General features: G+C 42.3%; 1 protein-coding gene across 2 annotated transcripts in view; it reads right to left on the reverse strand.

Moving 5' to 3' along the window:
• ADGRA3 (adhesion G protein-coupled receptor A3) overlaps positions 1 to 19760 on the reverse strand; it is a 139770-nt gene that overhangs the window by 24717 nt on the left and 95293 nt on the right. For both annotated transcript variants that reach the window (XM_008274595.4, XM_070069597.1), the window contains 4 exons: positions 19111 to 19272; positions 15152 to 15355; positions 5646 to 5859; positions 5224 to 5432 (listed from right to left, as the gene is read on the reverse strand). In XM_008274595.4, coding sequence (XP_008272817.3) covers positions 5224 to 5432; positions 5646 to 5859; positions 15152 to 15355; positions 19111 to 19272 — 789 coding nt within the window. The remainder of the gene's footprint in view (positions 1 to 5223; positions 5433 to 5645; positions 5860 to 15151; positions 15356 to 19110; positions 19273 to 19760) is intronic.

Here is a 19760-nt window from a genome sequence, read left to right on the forward strand (position 1 = left end):
AGACCTTTCTCTCTCTGTCTCTCTCTCTCACTGTCCACTCTGCCTATCAAAAACAAACAAACAAACAAACAAACAAACAAAAAAAAAAAAACTAGGGATACGGGAGTCAGAGCTACAGATTTCCCATGTCCCTTAGCCAAATTCTCTTTCTGCACTGACTCTTAAAAGACATAAAATGATGACTGAGTACGGCAAGGAGTTCACATTCATCAGGAAGCTCGAGAGAATAGCTGAAACAAGGAAAGCTCGACGGAAAAAACGGGACAGACAAAAACAGACCGCAGAAGATGGCCTCAAGAGAACAGGGGAGGAATTTCCTTAGGAAGAAAAGAAAACCAACCATACAATTATGTATCTAAAAAGATCCTATCAGGATACTTTAACAAACCTCCCTCCTTAAGAAAACATGATCGGTTAATGACAAAAAGTACAGAAACTGGGAAGCCAGAGACAGAGCATGGGAAAGTAAACTCCAAAAGCAATGCCCCACCCCATTCCCATGAACCTCACACTTGAGAATTCCTCTCGCTACCTGACAAATACTGCTTGGGTGCCATGGCCAAGCAGAGTGCTAAGTACCAGAGATGCAGAGGACAGGCAGAGCACAGCCCTAGGCCTGGGAGGGCTCACAGTCTGCAGAGTGAGCACACATTCAGGGAAAAAAAAACACAAAAGACAGGCCCATCATGACCAATTCTGAGCAAACTGCCCTAGCATGACACCTACAGTATCAGTCTGTGGTTTGTGGCCTCAAAACATTGAAATTCTGCTAAAACTCTAGAATATTACTAGGAAAATTAAAAAAATTGGGGGCACTGAAAGCCAGTTAGATACTAATAAAAGTAGAGGCATTTCACCCTAGTTTCTATGAAAAGCTGCCATTCCAGTGGAGAATTAATAATTAGGGATAAACCTTCAATATCTAGGATTGAGTCTGTAGACTCCCTTCATGTGCTGCTAGTTTTAAAAGTCCTGTAAGAAATATTCCATAACATGGTGTCACTTACAAGCTCTATGATTTGGGGCAATTACCTCGCCATAAAATGCAACCTCACCAGTCATTCTGCAGGGTGCAGGGAGGGGCAAAGGAGGGCGGAGAAAACTGCTTCCCACAGTCCTTGGCAGAGAGTAAGAAAACAAGGAGCAGGGTATTAGCTAATAAAACACCAAACCAGGTGCCATTAAGTCCTCAAAACAGACTGTATATAATACACAAATGAAATAAGTATTTTTCAAAAATCAAGTACATACTGAATTGTCACACTGCACCCATAAATACATACAGTAATTACATGTCAATTAAAAGTAAAAACATCCAAAAAAAAAAAAAAGCCAAATGTAAGGGCTGCAGTGAGTTAAGCCACCACCTGGGATGGCAGCATCCCACATGGGAGCACTGGTTTGGGTCTCAGCTGCTCTGCTGCCAATCCAGCTCCCTGATAATGTACCAGGAAAAGCGTCAGAAGATGGCCCAAGGGCCCCTACCACCCACAAGGGGCACCACTATGGAGTTCTTGGTTCCTGGCTTCAGCCTGGCCCTGCCTCATCTGTTGTAGACATTTGGGGAGTAAAAGAGCTGATGAAAGATCTCCCCACCCCTCACACCCCATGAATCTGCCATTCCAATCAAATACATAAAATAAATCTTTCAAAAACAAAAAAGTCCAAATGCCTGTGATACAGAATGAAAAAGAAACTGATGCTTCAACAGAGGATGGTAACTCTTAAAATTCCAAAGAAATGAGAAAGACACAAACACCTCTGCCACACGGGCAAATACAGAGCACTCCTGATTAAGAAAAAAAAAAAAAGACCTAGATAACAGAGAGTAAATACTTTAGACTTTGTGGGTCAAAAGGCAAAGTCTGGCTATTTTACAAGTACTTACTGATCTTTTTTTTAAAATAGAATCATTAAAAAATTTTAAAACCATTCTTAGCTGTACAGCCTTGGAAAAATAAAAATAAAACCACTGCAACCTGGCTAGGTAGGGCAGTTCAAAAGAATAAAGGCAATTTAAGATAATTTAGAAGCCTGAGGTATCAGGACAGGAAACAAGTTAAAGAACTAAAATGAGAATCAAATTATTTTCACTTGTAGTAGTAAACTAACAGAGTTAGTAATGGTGTCACAAGAACTTCACTAGTCACAGTGTAAAAACACAGCAAGGAAGGCAGCTTTGGGAAGAGCAGGTACGGTGCACAAAAGCCTGAGTGGAAATTATAAAGCGAAAATGCTTATGCACGAATGGTGAAACCTGGCTAACCATTCATTTTATTTCAAAACACAAGAAAATCTCTTCAACAAGATGCAAGCAAACACAGCAGCTGCCTATGATCCACATGAACGTGGAAGCTACTTTACAATTTGTTAAACAGAAACAAGACTAGCATTCGTAGTCAGTGACAGAGTGACAATGAAGACTACTCTCATCCAGTTCATTTTACCCCAATTTGAAAACGTCATCAGTTTCCTATTTATAGTTGAATAATAACTAAAGGAGAATCACGGTGTACAGATTATTTTATCTTCATTACTGTTACTGAACAGAATTTTAAGTACCACTAATTTGACCCTGTTACAGTACTTTCTAATTAAGTTGCTTTTTCCCCCTTACTAACCCCAATTTTGTGAATCTTCATCTCAAATTGATTATTTCTGATCATATTATTCAAGAAACACAATTTCCAGTGGGCGTCTTCCTCTGTTTCCCACTGAGACTGTAGAAATCCCTGAGTACAGCAAGATGTACACCGAAACCAAACTAGGTTGTCCACTGCAAAAACATTCTTTATGTCTCATGTTTTGAATAGAAAATTCTTTACAAAAAATCAGAAAAAGTTTTCCAGACTATTTCTCAAATAATGATTTCAACTTACTATATAAAACAATACATTATAATGTTGTTCAAGAAAAACAGGATTTTATTATTCAGAAAGAGTTGAGGTCAGCGTCATGGTACAGTGAGTTGAGCCACTGTCATTCTATATAGGCATCCAGTCGTGTGCTGGCTGCTCCACTTCTGATCAGCTCTCTGCTAATTATGTCTGTGAAGGCAGTGAAAGACAGCCCAAGTGCTTGGGCCCCTAAACCCACATGGGAGGCCCGGATGAAGCTCCTGGCTCCTGGCTTCAGCTTAGTTTAGCTCTGTCCATTGCAACCTTTTGCAGAGTGAACCAGTGGGTGGAAGAACTTTCTCTCTGCCTCTGCCTCGCTCTCTCTGTAACACTACATGTCAGGTAAACAAATATTTCTAAAGTTTAGTTTAAAGAATAAAATATATTGATTTTTAATTTTAAATATATTTCTTCTACCTTAGACCTAATTTAAATATTTGAGTGTGTATAATTTAAGTCTACATTTATCTTATCAACCCTAAAAACTCCCATATACTATTATAATTTTGTTAATTTCAGATACAGTTCATTTTGCCACCTCTAGGTGGCAAAGTAACATCTAAAAACAGGGAAAGGATATTTCAAAATAGAAAAATATCTTAGTACTGTATTTTAGCTTTAAAGAATTGTGTATTACATTTTTTAAAAGATTAAAAGTCTGAAAGATAAAAGAATAGCTTATTCCTTCTAGAAAAGGATTAAACTAATTTAAATAGTTTAGCAGAACAGCTCGGAAGTTCAAAAATAGATGTTTTAAACTGGTATTAAACGAAAATAGAAATTTCACAAGGTGCAGCATCACAGTGGAGCTGATAAATAGCCGTGTGTGTGTGTGTGTGTGTGTGTCCTGTTTCATTTATTTTATACAACTTTTCCTAAGTATCATATAAAAATGCTGTATCTCTCTTATTTTGCCTGCAGTACATCATAGTTTGTAACTTTATACTCAAAACCTGAATGAAAAAATGTTTTTACACTGAAAGAAAATATCTCACATTTTAACGATTGATTCATGCTTTAAAAACCAACTCTAAAATATTAAAATGTGATCTCACAGAAACCAGACTCAAACTGTTACAAATCAGACACCCTCCATTTGTGAAGAGAACCATAAACGATCAACATTAAGCTTGGAAGAATAAATGACTTATGCAAATGCAGCTGAGTCTAACTAGGATAGATTTCATGCAGCGTCAGTGGGGCAGAGGGCAAGTTCAAGTGTATTGCTTTCAGTTGTACACAATGCTTAATGATGTCACTGAAAAGATAATCTTCAGGCCTTGTTAAATAATCCATCCATGTCTCTGTCAGCCTGACTGTGCAGGGGTAAGCTGTAGGAAGTTGAGGAGCAAAGAAAACCAAGAAAGAGTTGAAGGAAATTTATTATAATTCAGGCTTACTTCAAGATCATTTCTAAAGCAAATGTTATTTTGCTTTCTGAAAAAAAAAATTCACACAACGTCACTGTGTTCCAAGATTATTTAGTTCCAAGATTATTATTCATTAAAGTAGCTTCTAGATACCAGATTCAAAACTAGAAACAGAAATAAAAACCTCACAAGTCTTCTAGGTTAACTTCAGGCCACTTTTGGGAAACGTCTTTTAAATTCAACATTATACTCTAAAAATAGTCCATGATGTTACTATTTCAAAATAATTATACCTAAAATGCTTTTATAATAATCTGGAAATCATTCATTTTATTATCTCATTATTAAAAAGACCTATTTATGTACATTAATAACTAGTTATTTTACCATAAAGATTTGAAGGTTGTTAACAATGGTAAACAAGAAAACAGAATTACTCTGATTGGCATTAGAAGATATTATTTATGTCAATACTATCAGTTGAGGTGACAAAACTGAAATTATCCCCATTAATTCTAACTTCAAAAAGAGCTTAAAATAATTACAATGTAAAGGCACTAGACACCAAAGCAAGAAAATTTTCCTTTACTGCTCACTCTGTACCCTTGGGCAAGTGAGTCACTCTTTCTGGATTGAGAGAAGTAGATGGCATAAATCCAAAATGCCTCCATGTTTTAAATGGTCAAAGTCTAGTACTGAACTGATTCACTTACAAAGCATACAGAGAAATCCTATGCTAAATTCAATATCACACATTTCACTTGGTAGTAACTCAACTATCCCAGAAAGCCAGAATCATATAAAGCATCGTTTCTTATATAACTGAAAGGAGCCATCTCTTTCTCTCTCTCTCTCTCTCTCTATATATATATATATAATTCCTCACTTGAGCTGAACTATGCATAGGGAAAACTTACAATACTCAGTGTTTGTGCATAAGCTAGCAACTGCCATACCATTAAAACCGCATAGTTACTCAGGGAGTAGCACTGAATCGTAGTGATGTTTTCATCCGAGTAGAGAATATGGCACCCATCTGACTTCCAGCCTCCTTGTCCATTCAGCAAATCGAAATCCCACTGGGCGGCGACAGCATCTGCTCCGTGAGCGATTCGACGCAGGGTCACATTAACAGGGATGTGGTGGGTATCCACGTTCATACCATCTGGAGAAAAGAGGAAATAAAAATATTCTGAAACAAATTTCGTAGACAATTAAATGTCAATGTACACGCTAATGGGTACTCTATGGGATCTTTTTTTCCCCCCACTAGTGACTCATTAAAACGAGAAAGCACAGGAAGAAGCATTTTTAGGATCGGTGAGCTCCGCAGCCATGATGCCCAGTGACCACGGGGTAACATAAGCCGCGTACAAACCTATTTTGGTGAGAATCACAGGGGTCACGACAGAACGCCGTTTTCCATCGTCAGCCAAGTTTGTTGAATTCCCAGTGGCTGGAAACAGCTTTCCATTGCGGAATGCAATGAGTTGAAGCTTATAGAGCGAGTCATCGGTTGGCCGGACCTCTCTTTTTTGCTTTGGTGAGAAAAGGGAAGGCGGGAGCTGAATAGAGGCCTCCACGATAGTGTTCTGAAAGCAAACAGACAGGGGAAAAAAAAAAAAAAAACAGGTCACCACGTTAGTAGGCGGAAATCAGAGCAATGGGTCACAGAATGGTGGAAGTCCTGTAATCATCTGCTGAACACGTTTTTCAAAGAGTAAGAAGTAAAGGGCCAGCATCACTAATCAGTTAAGTAAAGCATCTGAACACAGATCAAAAGAAGCCTAAAATCAAGAGCAACGCAAACTGCATTTGCAGGAGTTAAAGAAGTAAACAGGAACACATTTCAAATAGCAAAGCTAACTTTCCCCTAACATACTGCTGAAGAAGATGGCATTAAACAGGTAAGAATCTCAGTAATCACTCTTTCCATCAATTTTACAATACGGCAAAAGAGAACAAAGGCAGCATATCACAAATGTGAGTGTACTTTATTTGGGCTAATGTAACTTTAAGGTGATGTCAGATTCAAAACAACAAAAGAACAAAATTATGCAAAGACAACAGAAGTTCAGATTCAGCAAACACACTTTAGCAACAGTTTCCGGAAGGCTCAGAAACACATGTGTAGAAAAATATTAATAGGAACAAATGAAAATGCTGACAGACCGCTGAACATCACATTTATTTATTGGGGCTTTTTAAATCATAAATTATTCAGCATTCAATCAAACAACTCTATACACCAAGGAGGCAAACAATTATCTGTCTTTAAAACAAAAATCTTATTTTAACAATGTATTACAAAGTCATTCTCTTGGCCACCAATCTCCCTCCCTTGGATCCAATCTTCACACTGCCAAGAGAGTTTTCCTTTGAGAAACAAATCTGATCACGTTGTTCCAGTTTAAATAACACCTGATACTGCAATGTGTGATTACTGCTCACAGATCCTAAGTCTACCAAATAATTTGACTAAAATCTACTTCTCACATTCATTGCCTGACACTCCTCTACCACAAGCGATGATCCAGCCACACTGAGCTTATTAATTTTTGAGTTCTTTGCTTTTTTATTCCATTGTGCATGCTGCACCGGCCAGTACAGCTGAAATGTTCCACTCTGCTCCTGTGTGGCAAAGCTCTTGAACTCATCCAATTTGACTTTTAATGAGATAATCTTGCTGGCAATGGAGAGAATGGGTCACAATGAGAAAGGTGGGAAGCCAGGAGAAAAACTGTACACATAGCACAGAGTCTTTAAAATATAGTTTACTTGGATGAAGAAATACATCTCCTGATGTTCTGGCATGAGCAGCTCTGTGCCCCTTCTTTCTGGGGACATCTGTGACTTGAAGCAGCTCTCAGGTCTCTGACTACAGAAAGAGAAGTTTCAGATGTAGTCCCTGCATCACCTACTTGGAAGAGGGGTGGGGGTGTGTCTCCCTTCATTAATACTTTCCGGCACTTGTATCCGATAAAAACTGCTCAATGTTTGGAGAAATTAACAAAATGCATACAACATTTTTATCAAACATAAGACTCTATTTAAGGGGCTGGTGCTGTGGCAAAGTGGGTTAACGCCCTGGCCTGAAGCACCGTCATCCCATGTGGGCACCGGTTCGAGACCCGGCTGCTCCACTTCCTGTCCAGCTCTCTGCTGTGGCCCGGGATAGCAGTGGAAGATGCCCCAAGTGCTTGGGCCCCTGCACCCACGTGGGAGACCCAGAAGAAGCTCCTGGCTCCTGGCTTTGGATCGGCGCAGCTCCGGCCGTTGCGGGCATCTGGAGAGTGGACCATCGGATGGAAGACCTCTCTCTCTCTCTCTGCCTCTCTTCTCTCTGTGTAACTCTGACTTTCAAATAAATAAATAAATCTTTTAAAAAAAAGAATCTATTTAAGCAAATGACTGACTTTAGAATTATTTAACTGCTGGACTTAGAACACTGTTGGAACACTGGATATCCATAAATATGTTGGATGAATGTACTTTAGTGCTTTAAATATTACTTTTAAAAGGAAGATGCCAAGAAAATATCTGGTAGAAATATTTTGCCTAAGAAAATGCCTTAAAAGGTTTCTGCTATTCTCACTTATAAATATAACTTGACTTGGAAACAAAGTTTATTATACACTCATTTGCTAATCTAGTAAATCTCTACTCAGCATATAAATTTATTTTAAATACATAATGAGGCATGCAAAGAGAAAAACCGTAAACAGATCGATTCATTAGAAGTTCAAAATCCTGATAAAGTGTATTATAATGGGCATTTATTAAAACCTAAGCACTATTAAATTCATAAAATTATTTTATTGTGAATGGAGAGTTACTTGGAAACAAAGCACGCCTCTCTAGGAAGGTATAGTAAGAATAAATCTAATTGCTTAAAAAAATCTTCTCTAACTTTTTTTTTTCTATTTTTTTTTGTTTGTTTACTTGAGAGGTAGAGTTACAGACAGAGAGAGGCAGAGGCTGAGAGAGAGAGACAAAAGTCCCCCATCTGCTGTTTCACCCCCCAAAACAGCCGCAATGGCTGGAGCTGAGCTGATCTGAAGCCAGGAGTGAGGAGCTTTCTCTGGGTCTCCCATGTGGGTGCAGAGGCCCAAGGACTTGAGCAGTCCACTGCTGCCTGCCCAAGCACAACAGCCGGGAGCTGGATCAGAAGTGGAGCAGACAGGACTTGACCTGGCACCCATATGGGACAACAGCACTGCAAGCTGGGGCTTTATCCTGCTGCACCACAGCTCCGGCCCCTTACCCAGCATTTTCTAAAAGGGCTACACAGGAAACATCCATGTTTTCTAAAAGTCAAAAGAGGCCTTTCCCACAAGTTCTAATTTGTAACACCAACAAAAAATATCATCAAAAGCCCCAGATCACTGAAGGACATGAGCTATAAATCCATGGCTATTACTTTTAGGGCTCCTAAAATATCCTCCAAGGTCCAGCGGAGGCTGCCACTGTGGTAGCGGGTAAAGCCACCACCTGTGACACATGCAGTCCATGTGGGAGCTGGTTTGAGTCCCTGCTGCTCCACTGCTGATCCAGCTTCCTGCTAATGTACCTGAGAAAGCAGTGGAAGATGGTCCAAGTGCTTGGGCCCCCGCAGCCACGGGGGAGACCTGGAAGAAACTCCGGGCTCCTGGCCCAGTCCTGGCAGTTGAGGCCATTTGAGAAGTGAACCAGCAGATGGAAGATATCATCTCTCTTTCCCTCTTTTCTCTATGTAACTCTGCATTTCAAATAAATAAAAATAAATCTTCAAAAAATAGGAGTCCTATCTGAGATTCCTTTAAAAAAAAAGTCACTAAATAATAATCACAGGTTCCCTGGGATGAGTAAAGAGTTCCATGCAGACCAAGTCAGCTCAGATTGAGCCGTTTTCACATTAAGAATTGAACACTTGCAGGTATAATTTCTTTGCAAGAAATGTTGACCATTATTTATGGAAAGGTTGCAGACCTAATGAAAACAGATCACTGAAGAATACTTATTTAATTTGATTACATTTATCACTATTATACCTATTGCCACTCGGCCTAAAGACAGGAACACAAAGCTTATAATCTCACTGCACCATGTAATTCCAACTATACAGATTACAGCAATGGAAACAGATAAAAACACACAGATCAAAGCTGAGAAATGGGAAAATTCTCTCTTAAGAGGCTCTGGGAAGCAAGCGTTTTTGGCTTTGGGAATATTCATTGCCCAAATAGCATGCATGTGTCACGGAGATGAAGAAGGACAGGGGACGTTTAGTAAGAAACAAGGACTCAGGTTCCAGCCTCACCAGTTAGTTGCTGCTTCACACGGCATGGTTTTTGGACCTTTGGTTCTCATCTACCAAACACAGCTCACACCACGTCTGTCAAACGGTGGAGAGAACTAAATGGGATCAGGGCTATCCCAGCACCCGTGGGTGGGAGTTACTGCCATGACTGCGGCAGACTGCAGACGGTCACGAGGAGGCTGGAGGGAGAGGAGAGGCCACACCAACAATCTAGAACTCCAACCTGTCTGCACTTCAACGCAGTTTCAATTAATGTTAAATACCGATGAAGTATGAGCACATGTGAAATGATGTTATCACAAAGCTGTTATTATCTTATTTGCCAAATTCTTGTCTGTTTCACTATTTGCAATGACATTAAGCTAAAAAGAAAACAGTCTAATTGGTATAATGGATGTTAACTCAATTACTTCCACTAGATCTTAACATCTTGCTGTATGAAAGAATCTGTACTTCTTCCACTATGTAATTAAAAAATCTAAACTTCCAGAAATCTTAATTTGTTAAAGTCTATAAAGTTCTTACCCTAAAATCAGAATTAGTCAAAAAGCCATCTAATGCAAAACAACAAAACAGTGATTCCTGCATGTTTTCTTAACTACCTACGTGCTTGATTTTAAACAGATAGCTATTAGAATACGGTCCAGGATTTTTGTATAATTAGCTATTAACTGTATACCACCTTTTGATTATCTCACTGCTAAAGATTAACAAGGATTAAATTTGCCTTTATAATTATTTTTTTAAATGATTGTCTTTGCTAATTAAGTCTGAATGTTAATTTTACTTAACAACATTCTCTCTGGGTGTTTAGTTTCTCAGCACTGTGCAGAATGTGAAGATAAACAACAGAAGAGGGAGTGGCCCTTACCTTCCAGAATTCATTATCTAACAAGGGAGAGACAGCAACGACGGAAACAAGACTAACAAGAACGAACACGTACTGAGTGCTCACCCTGCACAGCAGCTGCTCTGAATGTCAGAAGCCCTTCAACAGCACACTGAGCTAAGCACTGTCTCGTGATCCCCACATTACAGGCCAGGAACTCAAATTCAGAGGCTGAAGGCCCTAGGCAAGCTGTCTGGCAGCACAGAGACCATACCGTGAAGTCACCACATCATAGGTTTCCCACTGCAAGTGGTGAGAGGTACATCCAAATGCCTTTTAATTATTCCCGAGAATAGACAAAAGTACTCAGGGATTCACGGGCGAGGATTCATTCTGCCGGAGGGAGGAGAGGCGATGCAGCCTGCGTGCAGTCTTAGAGGGGAGCAGCAGGAATTCCACCCAGCAATCTCACTTAGAGGGCATGAAAAAAGGCAGAGGGGAAGGCAGGAAACACGAGGACACATGACTGTTGTAGAAAACTGAAAGGCCTTCAGTTAGGTTAAAGCCCAAGTCTGGGCCGGCGCCAACACCCCGGGGTTCTAGTTCCGGCTGGGGTGCCGGGTACTAGTCCTGGTTGCTCCTCTTCCAGTCCAGCTTGCTGCTGTGGCCCAGGGGGTGGGGGAGTGCAGTGGAGGATGGCCCAAGTGCTTGGGTCCCTGCACCCGCATGGGAGGGAGACCAGGAGGAAGTACCCAGCTCCTGGCTTCGGATCAGCACAGCGCTGGCCGTAGCGACCATTAGGGGAGTGAGCCAATGGAAGGAAGACCTTTCTCTCTCTCTCTCTCTCTCTCTCTCTCACTCTGCCTGGCAAAAAAAAAAAAAAAAAAAAAAAAAAAGCCCAAGTTTGGGATAGGGACAAAAAAAAAGGGATCTTTCAATTCCTAGTAAGTAAATTTTAAGGAACAAATTTTTGTTTTGGCTAATTATGGCTGAATTCAAAAGATCAGCTAATTATTAAATGCTCTTGGCAGTTTCCCGAAAGTAGATCAGTATTTGTTAAACAAACATACCTGAGTTATGGTGCCAACACTGAAAAGAATCATTTTGTTGAGAAAAAATAAGAAAAAAAATTGATGGGTTATCATTAGTCAGAGTCAAATAGCAGGCTACTCCATCTCCTACTGAATTCCTCGGTGACTCAAGCACTGGGTCAGCTTTCAAGTACTCCGTGCCCAGTGTGGGAGGTGAGACGCCCATCACGGTTCCCATGTGTGACATGCAATGACAGAAATGAACAGGGCAGGGGCGGGCATTGTGGCACAGCAGGTAAGGTTGAAGCTTGTAACACCGGCATCTCACCTGAGCACTGGTTAGTGTCCTGGCTGCTCCACTTCTAATCAGTCCCCTGTTAGCACACCTGGGAAGGCAGTGGAAGATGGTCCAAGGACATGGGCCCCTGCTACCCATGTGGGAGACCCAGAAAGAGTTCCTGGCTCCTGGCTTCCACCTGGCTCAGCCCCTACCAATGCAGCCATTTGGGGAGTAAATCAGCATATGGAAGTTCTGTCTCTATGTCCCCCACTCTCTCATTCAAATAAATAAATAAATCTTTTTTTTTTTTAATTTTTTTTTTTTTTTTGACAGGCAGAGTGGACAGTGAGAGAGAGAGACAGAGAGAAAGGTCTTCCTTTGCCGTTGGTTCACCCTCCAATGGCCGCCGCGGCCGGCGCGCTGCGGCCGGCGCACCGCGCTGATCCGATGGCGGGAGCCAGGAGCCAGGTGCTTTTCCTGGTCTCCCATGGGGTGCAGGGCCCAAGCACCTGGGCCATCCTCCACTGCACTCCCTGGCCACAGCAGAGAGCTGGCCTGGAAGAGGGGCAACCGGGACAGAATCCGGCTCCCCGACCGGGACTAGAACCCGGTGTGCCGGCGCCGCTAGGCGGAGGATTAGCCTAGTGAGCCGCGGCGCCGGCCCAAATAAATAAATAAATCTTAAAAGAGTTGAGCAGGGGGCCAGCGCTGTGGCGCAGTGGGTTAACGCCCTGGCCTGAAGTGCTGGCATCCCATATGGGTGCCAGTTCTAGTCCTGGCTGTCCCTCTTCTGATCCAGCTCTCTGCAATGGCCTGGGATAGCCAAAGATGGCCCAAATCCTTGGGCTCCTGCACCCACATGGGGGACCCGGAAGAAGCTCCTGGCTCCTGGCTTCAGATCGGCACAACTCCAGCCGTTGCGGCCATCTGGGGAGTGAACCGGCGGATGGAAGACCTCTCTCTCTGTCTCTACTTCTCTGTAACTCTTTCAAATAAATAAAATAAATCTTTAAAAAAAAAAAGTTGAGCAGAACATTACAGGAAAGTGAGGGGGAGACATTAAAGGCAGTGAGGACGGGAGAGAGGATGGATTGGATGCGATCAGGAAAAGTTTCTTGGAGGTGAGATTCTGCTAGGTGAAAATGAGCAGTCGGGGAAGGCAGGCAGTGAGCAGGGGATTCGAACACAAGAAGCAGTAGGAGCCAGACTCAAGAGTGGCCAGGTGGTTGAGAAAGGCACCAAGGCGACTTACTGCCATGGGACGGGGGCAGAGGAGGGAGTTCGATATGTGGGGCAAGAGAGCAGGTGCCAAACAACAAAGCCACCTGCCAGGTGTCTCCAGAGACAGAGCAGCTATCAGGCCGCTGATAAGGCAGGTAGGTACGCACTTGGGTCATTAGGAAGGTAATGCTCCCAGTGTGTACAGCTTGAAAAAGCACAGCCCTAACCATCAGAAACGTCTCCACAAAGGGCCCCCAGATGCTCTCCTCCTCTCCCTGGCTCTCTACAGGCACTGACCCCTCAGCTGCTAACCTGTGCAAAGCTGTGAGTGATGCTTCCGACAGAAGGCCCAGCAGGGCTGAGGAAGCACTGAGGGATCTGGGGGAACAGCCCCGCCTTGCAATGTGGTAGGGAGGTATTCGGCAGCTCACCGACGGGCATGGCAGCCCCTCTGCAAGCTGGCTCATGTCCACAGCCCCGGGTAGACCAACTGACATGAGGAGGGCAGATTCCTCAGCAATACCCTAGAGACACAGGCTAGACAAGAACTTGCTGGGGCAACAAAGGTGGGAGCCCACACCAGGCTGTGGTGACAGCACGGAGAGGAGAACCCAGATTCAAGAAGTATGTAGGAAGAAAATCAAGTGGGACGCGGAAGGCTAAATAAGGACAGGCTTTTCAGGGGTTTAACGTCCTCTACTGCGCTGTGTTCGCATTTAAGAATAATGTCATCAACTACTGGATGTTCAGGTTGTCTAGTCAGAATGCTTAAGGATTAAAAAATACCAAGGAGGCACAGTAAGTAAAACATGCTCTAGCACAAAGGTGAGGATGCTAAAAGTACACTCGGCGGTGCTGATGCTGACCTTGGAACTAATTTTGTGCCAGGAAGGATGTGTTCCTTTTTTCATTCAGTTTACTCATATCCATAAGTGCAACGTGAGTGACAGTGCGACGTGTCCTCGCTCTCTGGCCACAGGCTATTTTAAAAGGATAGTGTAGCATGAAATTGACAACTCTAGAAGTGTTCCTCTACAGCTTTCTACCTTAGCAGGCACAAGCTTGCCTTACCCAGGGTAGGCTGTGAAACTGAGGAAATACCTTCATTGCCTGTACCTACTCTGATCACCTACACCAGAAGAGTTCAGCAGTTTTCAGCACTCCTCAAACACATGCCTTTCTCTCACAGCCTGGTGTGTGTTGCGGCTTCCATGACTTCTATGGTCTGTTTTTAACAACAAAAGACACAACAAGGAACCTGAGCAGGGCTACGGCAGTGGCACAGCTGGGTGCATGTAGCACACTCATATGACAAACCTTGCCGATTTTCCTCGGAGTCTGTGGTAGCAAACAGCTATCTCGTCATCAGGCACTCTGACCCAGTTGAGACTGTCTTTCACAGCTGGGATATTTCTAAATTTGGCAAACTGGCTCATTTTATTGAGGTCACCAGGGTAAAAAATGACAAAATACATTAATTCATCATTCATTCATCCAATATTTATGAAGTACTTGCAATCTACCAGAACACCTAACACCTGTCTGATCAATGGTTACATGGCCATTAAAAATGACTAGGACACTGTCTGCGCTGTCAAATGGGAAAGAACCAGAAACACAGAAAGTGCCATTGAGTTAAAAAAACCACAGAGAACACAGAGGCCCACGCCCACATGAAGCAAGCTGAGAAAACGTGGCTCCTTAGAGCTTTAATTTTAAAAATCAATGAAAATGCTTTCATTTTTCTTGCTCTCATGAAACACCAATTTCTGAATGTATATCGCGTATTTGCATTTCTTGGAATACAGCTGACCTAAGCCAATACCAGGCCTCCAGGCAAACTCCTCCATTAGGCGCAGTGGGCCATCCGTTCAGAGGGATGGAAAACATGGAAACATTCTCGCATCTTACAATCAGGAGCAAAAGAAACCTTCAGGTCAAGGAAAATGTTTGAATATGTACCATTTATACCACTGCAGTCAGAAAATGTAAATATTGGCATTTTTTGGGTGGAGAAAGCAGATGCCCAGGCAAGAAACCCACAGGGTCCAGGGGCTCTTCCTGGCCTGAACTTCCTTTAAAACAGCAGCAGATTCATAACAATATTCCCCACACCCTCCTACCTCAAAAAGCACCTTCAATAAGGTTAATTTGCAAAGCAAATCGCTTTAAGCATTCTAATCTAACTGTAAGTCGTCTTAAATGATGAGAGAATGCAACATACCTTCAGGGCCAGACTTGAAAACGTATTGGAAACATTGCACTTAAAGCTCAGCTGCTTGTCCAGGTTTCCGTCGGGATCCCGCCTGCCATAATCCGACAGTGCGGTGCGGTCAGAGGAGGCCACTTTCTGGAACACGGTGCAGGTCACCCCCGTGAACCCTGCAGCCTTGATGACATACGCCTCCAGAGCAATGTTGGGCGAGTACTTCAAAAGGCAAGCAGACAGCGGTTACAACAGATGTAGAATACGAGGAGAAAAGACCTTCCAAACACACACCATTATATGTGTGAGCCAAATCAAAAAGCCCAGATTCTCTTACACAAAAACACAGTGCAGAGAGCTGGTAGTGTAAGAAAAGGGAAAAGAACGAGTCAGTCACAAAGTAAGCAAGATCAGGTACCAACTAGAAGTCAACTAAGTGTAGCTCAGAGGGCAGTGGCTGGCCCAGCAGTTGAGATGCCCGCATCCTCTGCTGGAGTATCTGGGCTCAAATACCCAGCTCCGGGTTCTGACTCCAGTTTTCTTCTAATTCAGACCCTGGCAAGCAGTGGTGATGATTCAAGTTACTGAGTTCCTGCTACCTATATAGGAGACTTGGATTGAGTTCCTGGCTCCTGGCTTCTGCCCTGGCCCAGACCTTACTCGATGCAGACACTTTAGGAGTGAACCAGTGGATAAGAGCTCCCTCCCTCTAAGTCTGTCTGTCTGTTTTCTTTGTCATTCTCATAAATAATTTTAATAATAAAATTTGAAAAGCCCTTTATAGGAAATTACATGACAAAAATAGATGATTTTCTTATTCTAAGATAATCAGAGAGAACAATGGATCCTCGCCAAACCCTGGCCACCACTGTGACAATCATCCTAACAGTGGAATGAACAGGAACTACTAGGGTTTGGGAAACACACTTAAAAAAAAAGGTACCTGGTTCAACCCAACAGGCCATATTCACTTTTCCTTTCTCTATAAGTTAACTCCCTGCACTAAGGCCATTAATAAAAACTTGACCCAGACTCACTCCAAAACTGTGATATTGTGGAAGGTTCAAAGGGTAGGAAAAAAACAGATTTTAAAGTGCCAATTGGATCTGAAAAATCACCTGAAAAAGATGAGACCTGCTGAACTAAGAGATCTGCCAGAGCGTTCACCCTGTTAAACAGTCGCCAGGATGCACACGGGGATGGCCAGCACCATCCCGAGTGGGAGCCCATGTCCAAGAGGGCACGAGAAGTCACACACTGGTGAGTCTCAGTTCCATATCCAGCAAGGTGCCAGGGTTTACTGTAAATCCTAAGGTGTCTCTTCCCTTGTTAAGGGAGGATTAAGCTTGTGCAAGCACACAGGGAAGTCACCTTTCTCAGTACCCTACAGTAACAGTTTAGCATGGGATTTTTGGTGTAGGATGATTAAAAATCTATTAGGGAGATAAAATACAATTTTTTTTTAATATGAAGAGTAAAACAGAATTTGGCAAGTATCATACACGAGGGGACTGTAAAAGGCTCACAGAAAATGGAATTAAAGATTACGTTTATTTTGATGGAAATTATTTTCAAATCCATGCATAGTTTTCTCATAAAATGCATTTGCTGTGAACTGTGTGAAGGTCCTCCCACACATGCTCACAGATTCAAAACTCTCTGCACCCAAATAAACGTATCTTTTAATCCCATTTTTCCAGAAACTGTTTTGAAGAACCCTAGTATGTGTTAGGAAATAGTTAGCAGTTCCTAAACTTTCTAAGACTAAGAAATCCTTGCACCAGTTTTTGCCTCAGAGATTACATACACTTGTGAAAAGTCTTAGCATTTAAATTTTTTAAAGATTTTATTTATTCATTTGAAAGGTAGAGTTACAAAGAGAGGGAGAGACAGAGAGAAAGGTATTCCACCCGGTGGTTCACTCCCCAAATGACTGTAATGGCCGGAGCTGAGCCAATTTGAAACCCGGAGCCAAGAGCTTCTTCTGGGTCTTCCACGTGGGTGCAGGGTGGTCCTTGGGCCATCTTCTACTGCTCTTAGAGGCCATAGCAGAGAGCTGGATCAGAAGAGGAGCAGCCAAGACACAAATCGGTGCCCATATGGGATGCCGGCTCCAGAGGTGGCAGCTTAACCTACCATGCCACAGCACCAGCCCAGGATTTAAATTTTGTGAATCAATAAGGTGAATTTTGTTTTTCGGAATCTTAAAATTTTTAAAAAACTTTTATTTATTTGAAAGTCAGAGAGGAGACAGAGGCAAAGTTCTTCCATTTGCTGGTTCACTCCCCAGATACCGACAACAGCCAGAGCTGAGCCAGGGTTGAGCCAGGGCTAAGCCAGGTAACTGGAACTCTGTCTGAACCTCTCACAAGGCTGGAAGGGATCCAAGCACTTGAGCCATCACTGGCTTCCCTCCAGAGTGCTACTCAGCAGGAAGCTAGACTCAGAAGCAGAGTCAAGACTGGAACCCAGGCACTCTGACATGGGATGCAGGCATTTCAAAAGGCATCCAACCTGCTTAGCCCACCCAGTGCCTAACCAACAGAGCTGAAAAGTAGAACTACTCGTGCCCAACACGTGTGACCCCAGTTATAAGAAAGCAAGCTAATATGGTGAGGCACACTTCACTGAAGAAGTATCACCTTTGGTGTAAGCAGAAGTACAACTTTTTTGTGAAGTGGCATGTAAATACTCACCATGACCTTTCTTATACCACTGAGGTCTCAGAAGAATCAATAATTCAGATCTGATTACTGTTTATAGCCCTCATCCATACTCCTGAGGAATGGTGGTTTTTCTACTTACTACTTAATGAATTCTTTATTTAGTGGAGGATTAAACTTTGATTATAAAGTAGACTGAAAGTATTTCACCTCAAAAATTAAAAGAAAGAAAGGAAGGAGGAGGGAGGGAGGGACACAAGGGTGAGAAGTACCACTATGTTCTTAAAAATGTATATATATGAAATACATTAAATTTGTTCCTTATATGAAAAAAAGGAAGTTGTTCCAGATGCATAAGCAGGACTCAAGGACGGGATTAAAAAGGGTCCGAGCAGCCAGACAGCACCAAGCATGACCAAAAAATGACAATCTAGTATCAAACAGGGTCACGGAATTTGTTATCTGTGAGGAAAATGATCCAAATGATATTTAAGAACAGCACCCATGCTAGGCCTCCATTGTGCTTATTATTCAGGAAAGCAATACAAAAATTAGTTGAGCAAAAGAAATAATAAAACATGGTGTAACCAAAAAAAAAAAAAAACTCAGAAGTCAATGAAAAAAAGTAACCATGAATTGTATAAATTCACAGGAGGATGTACAGAATTCTATTCCACCTGAACCAGTAAAAATAATTGGGAAACAAAAACAATGGACTAGGTCAGAATATGATTACTAATAGAATAACACATTATTTGTCATATTTACTGTATTTTCAGAAGAAAAATTAAGTAGTATCCAAAGAAATGAAGAACAGTCCAATTTAGCACAAAGTTGAACACTCTTTGGATGACGATTACATTTGATTATCTTATAATCCCGAGAGTGATTGACTAAAAGATCCCAGTAGCTCTGCAGGTGCTGGTGGGCATCCCCAGTCTCGTTGGAGACCGAAGCCTGGGCAGGCAGTCAAGCAGTCTCTCAACACATCCCTCAGGGTGCACGGCAGAGCATCAGCTCGATGTCCTGCATGTGCAAGCAGGGCAACACTGGGCACTCTCATTTCCGTCACAGAGAGCATTTCAACGGATGAGACGGTTCATAACCATTCAAATTACAGAGTAAGAAAGTTACCAAGAAAACAGAGTACTTGAAAACAAACAACTTTTCAAATGTTTTAGTGAAAGAAATTCAGTACTCGTCAGCAGTAACAGAATACATCCACCCCACCATGGGAAGAGACTTATCTCATTTGGATGAGAGTTGCCTTAAATGAGTTTTTCCCTTGGAAGCGTATGATAATGTGACACTCACTGTTGAATAAACATGAGCCCCATTGGCCAGCCGGTATGTGGCGATGCGCTGTAGACACTGAACAATTCTACTGCAGGCTTTAGCTTCCCTCTGTGCCAGCCACAGGACACGCTCATCAGCCAACATGATGTTACTTGCAATGTCAACCATCACGTCACCTAGCTAGTGGGCATGCAGGAGAAAAGAGAAAGATCTTGAAAACCAGCACAGGCTGTTTTACACAATCAACATCCCAGAGAGACAATGAGATTGGCCTTCAGTCTAAACTGTCACATGAAACCCCAACAGGAATCTCATGAAAACATCTTCAGACATAAATGGCATCTTCAATTAAGGCCATTTGATTTCACTCAAAACAGTGTACCTAAGTAGCCTGCACATGCCTACTGAAAAGGCTGCCCAACAATAGCTTAAATTGAAGGAAAAGAAAAGGCAATTAGACTACTTAAGGAAAAAATGTCACATCAGACGACAATAAAAAGATCTCTTTGTCTGGAAAACCACTGATAAACACTTCTTTTTAAATCAAACTCTACTATTATTAAAAATACACCCTGCCTACCTCTTTAGTCTCCTGCCACGTTAAAAATTCTAGGCATGTCCAACTGCTGCTGCTTTCCCATTTGTGCTGTGCAATCCCACGGCTCTGT

The sequence above is a fragment of the Oryctolagus cuniculus genome, chromosome 2 (assembly GCF_964237555.1).
Source record: "Oryctolagus cuniculus chromosome 2, mOryCun1.1, whole genome shotgun sequence".
NCBI lineage: Eukaryota > Metazoa > Chordata > Mammalia > Lagomorpha > Leporidae > Oryctolagus > Oryctolagus cuniculus.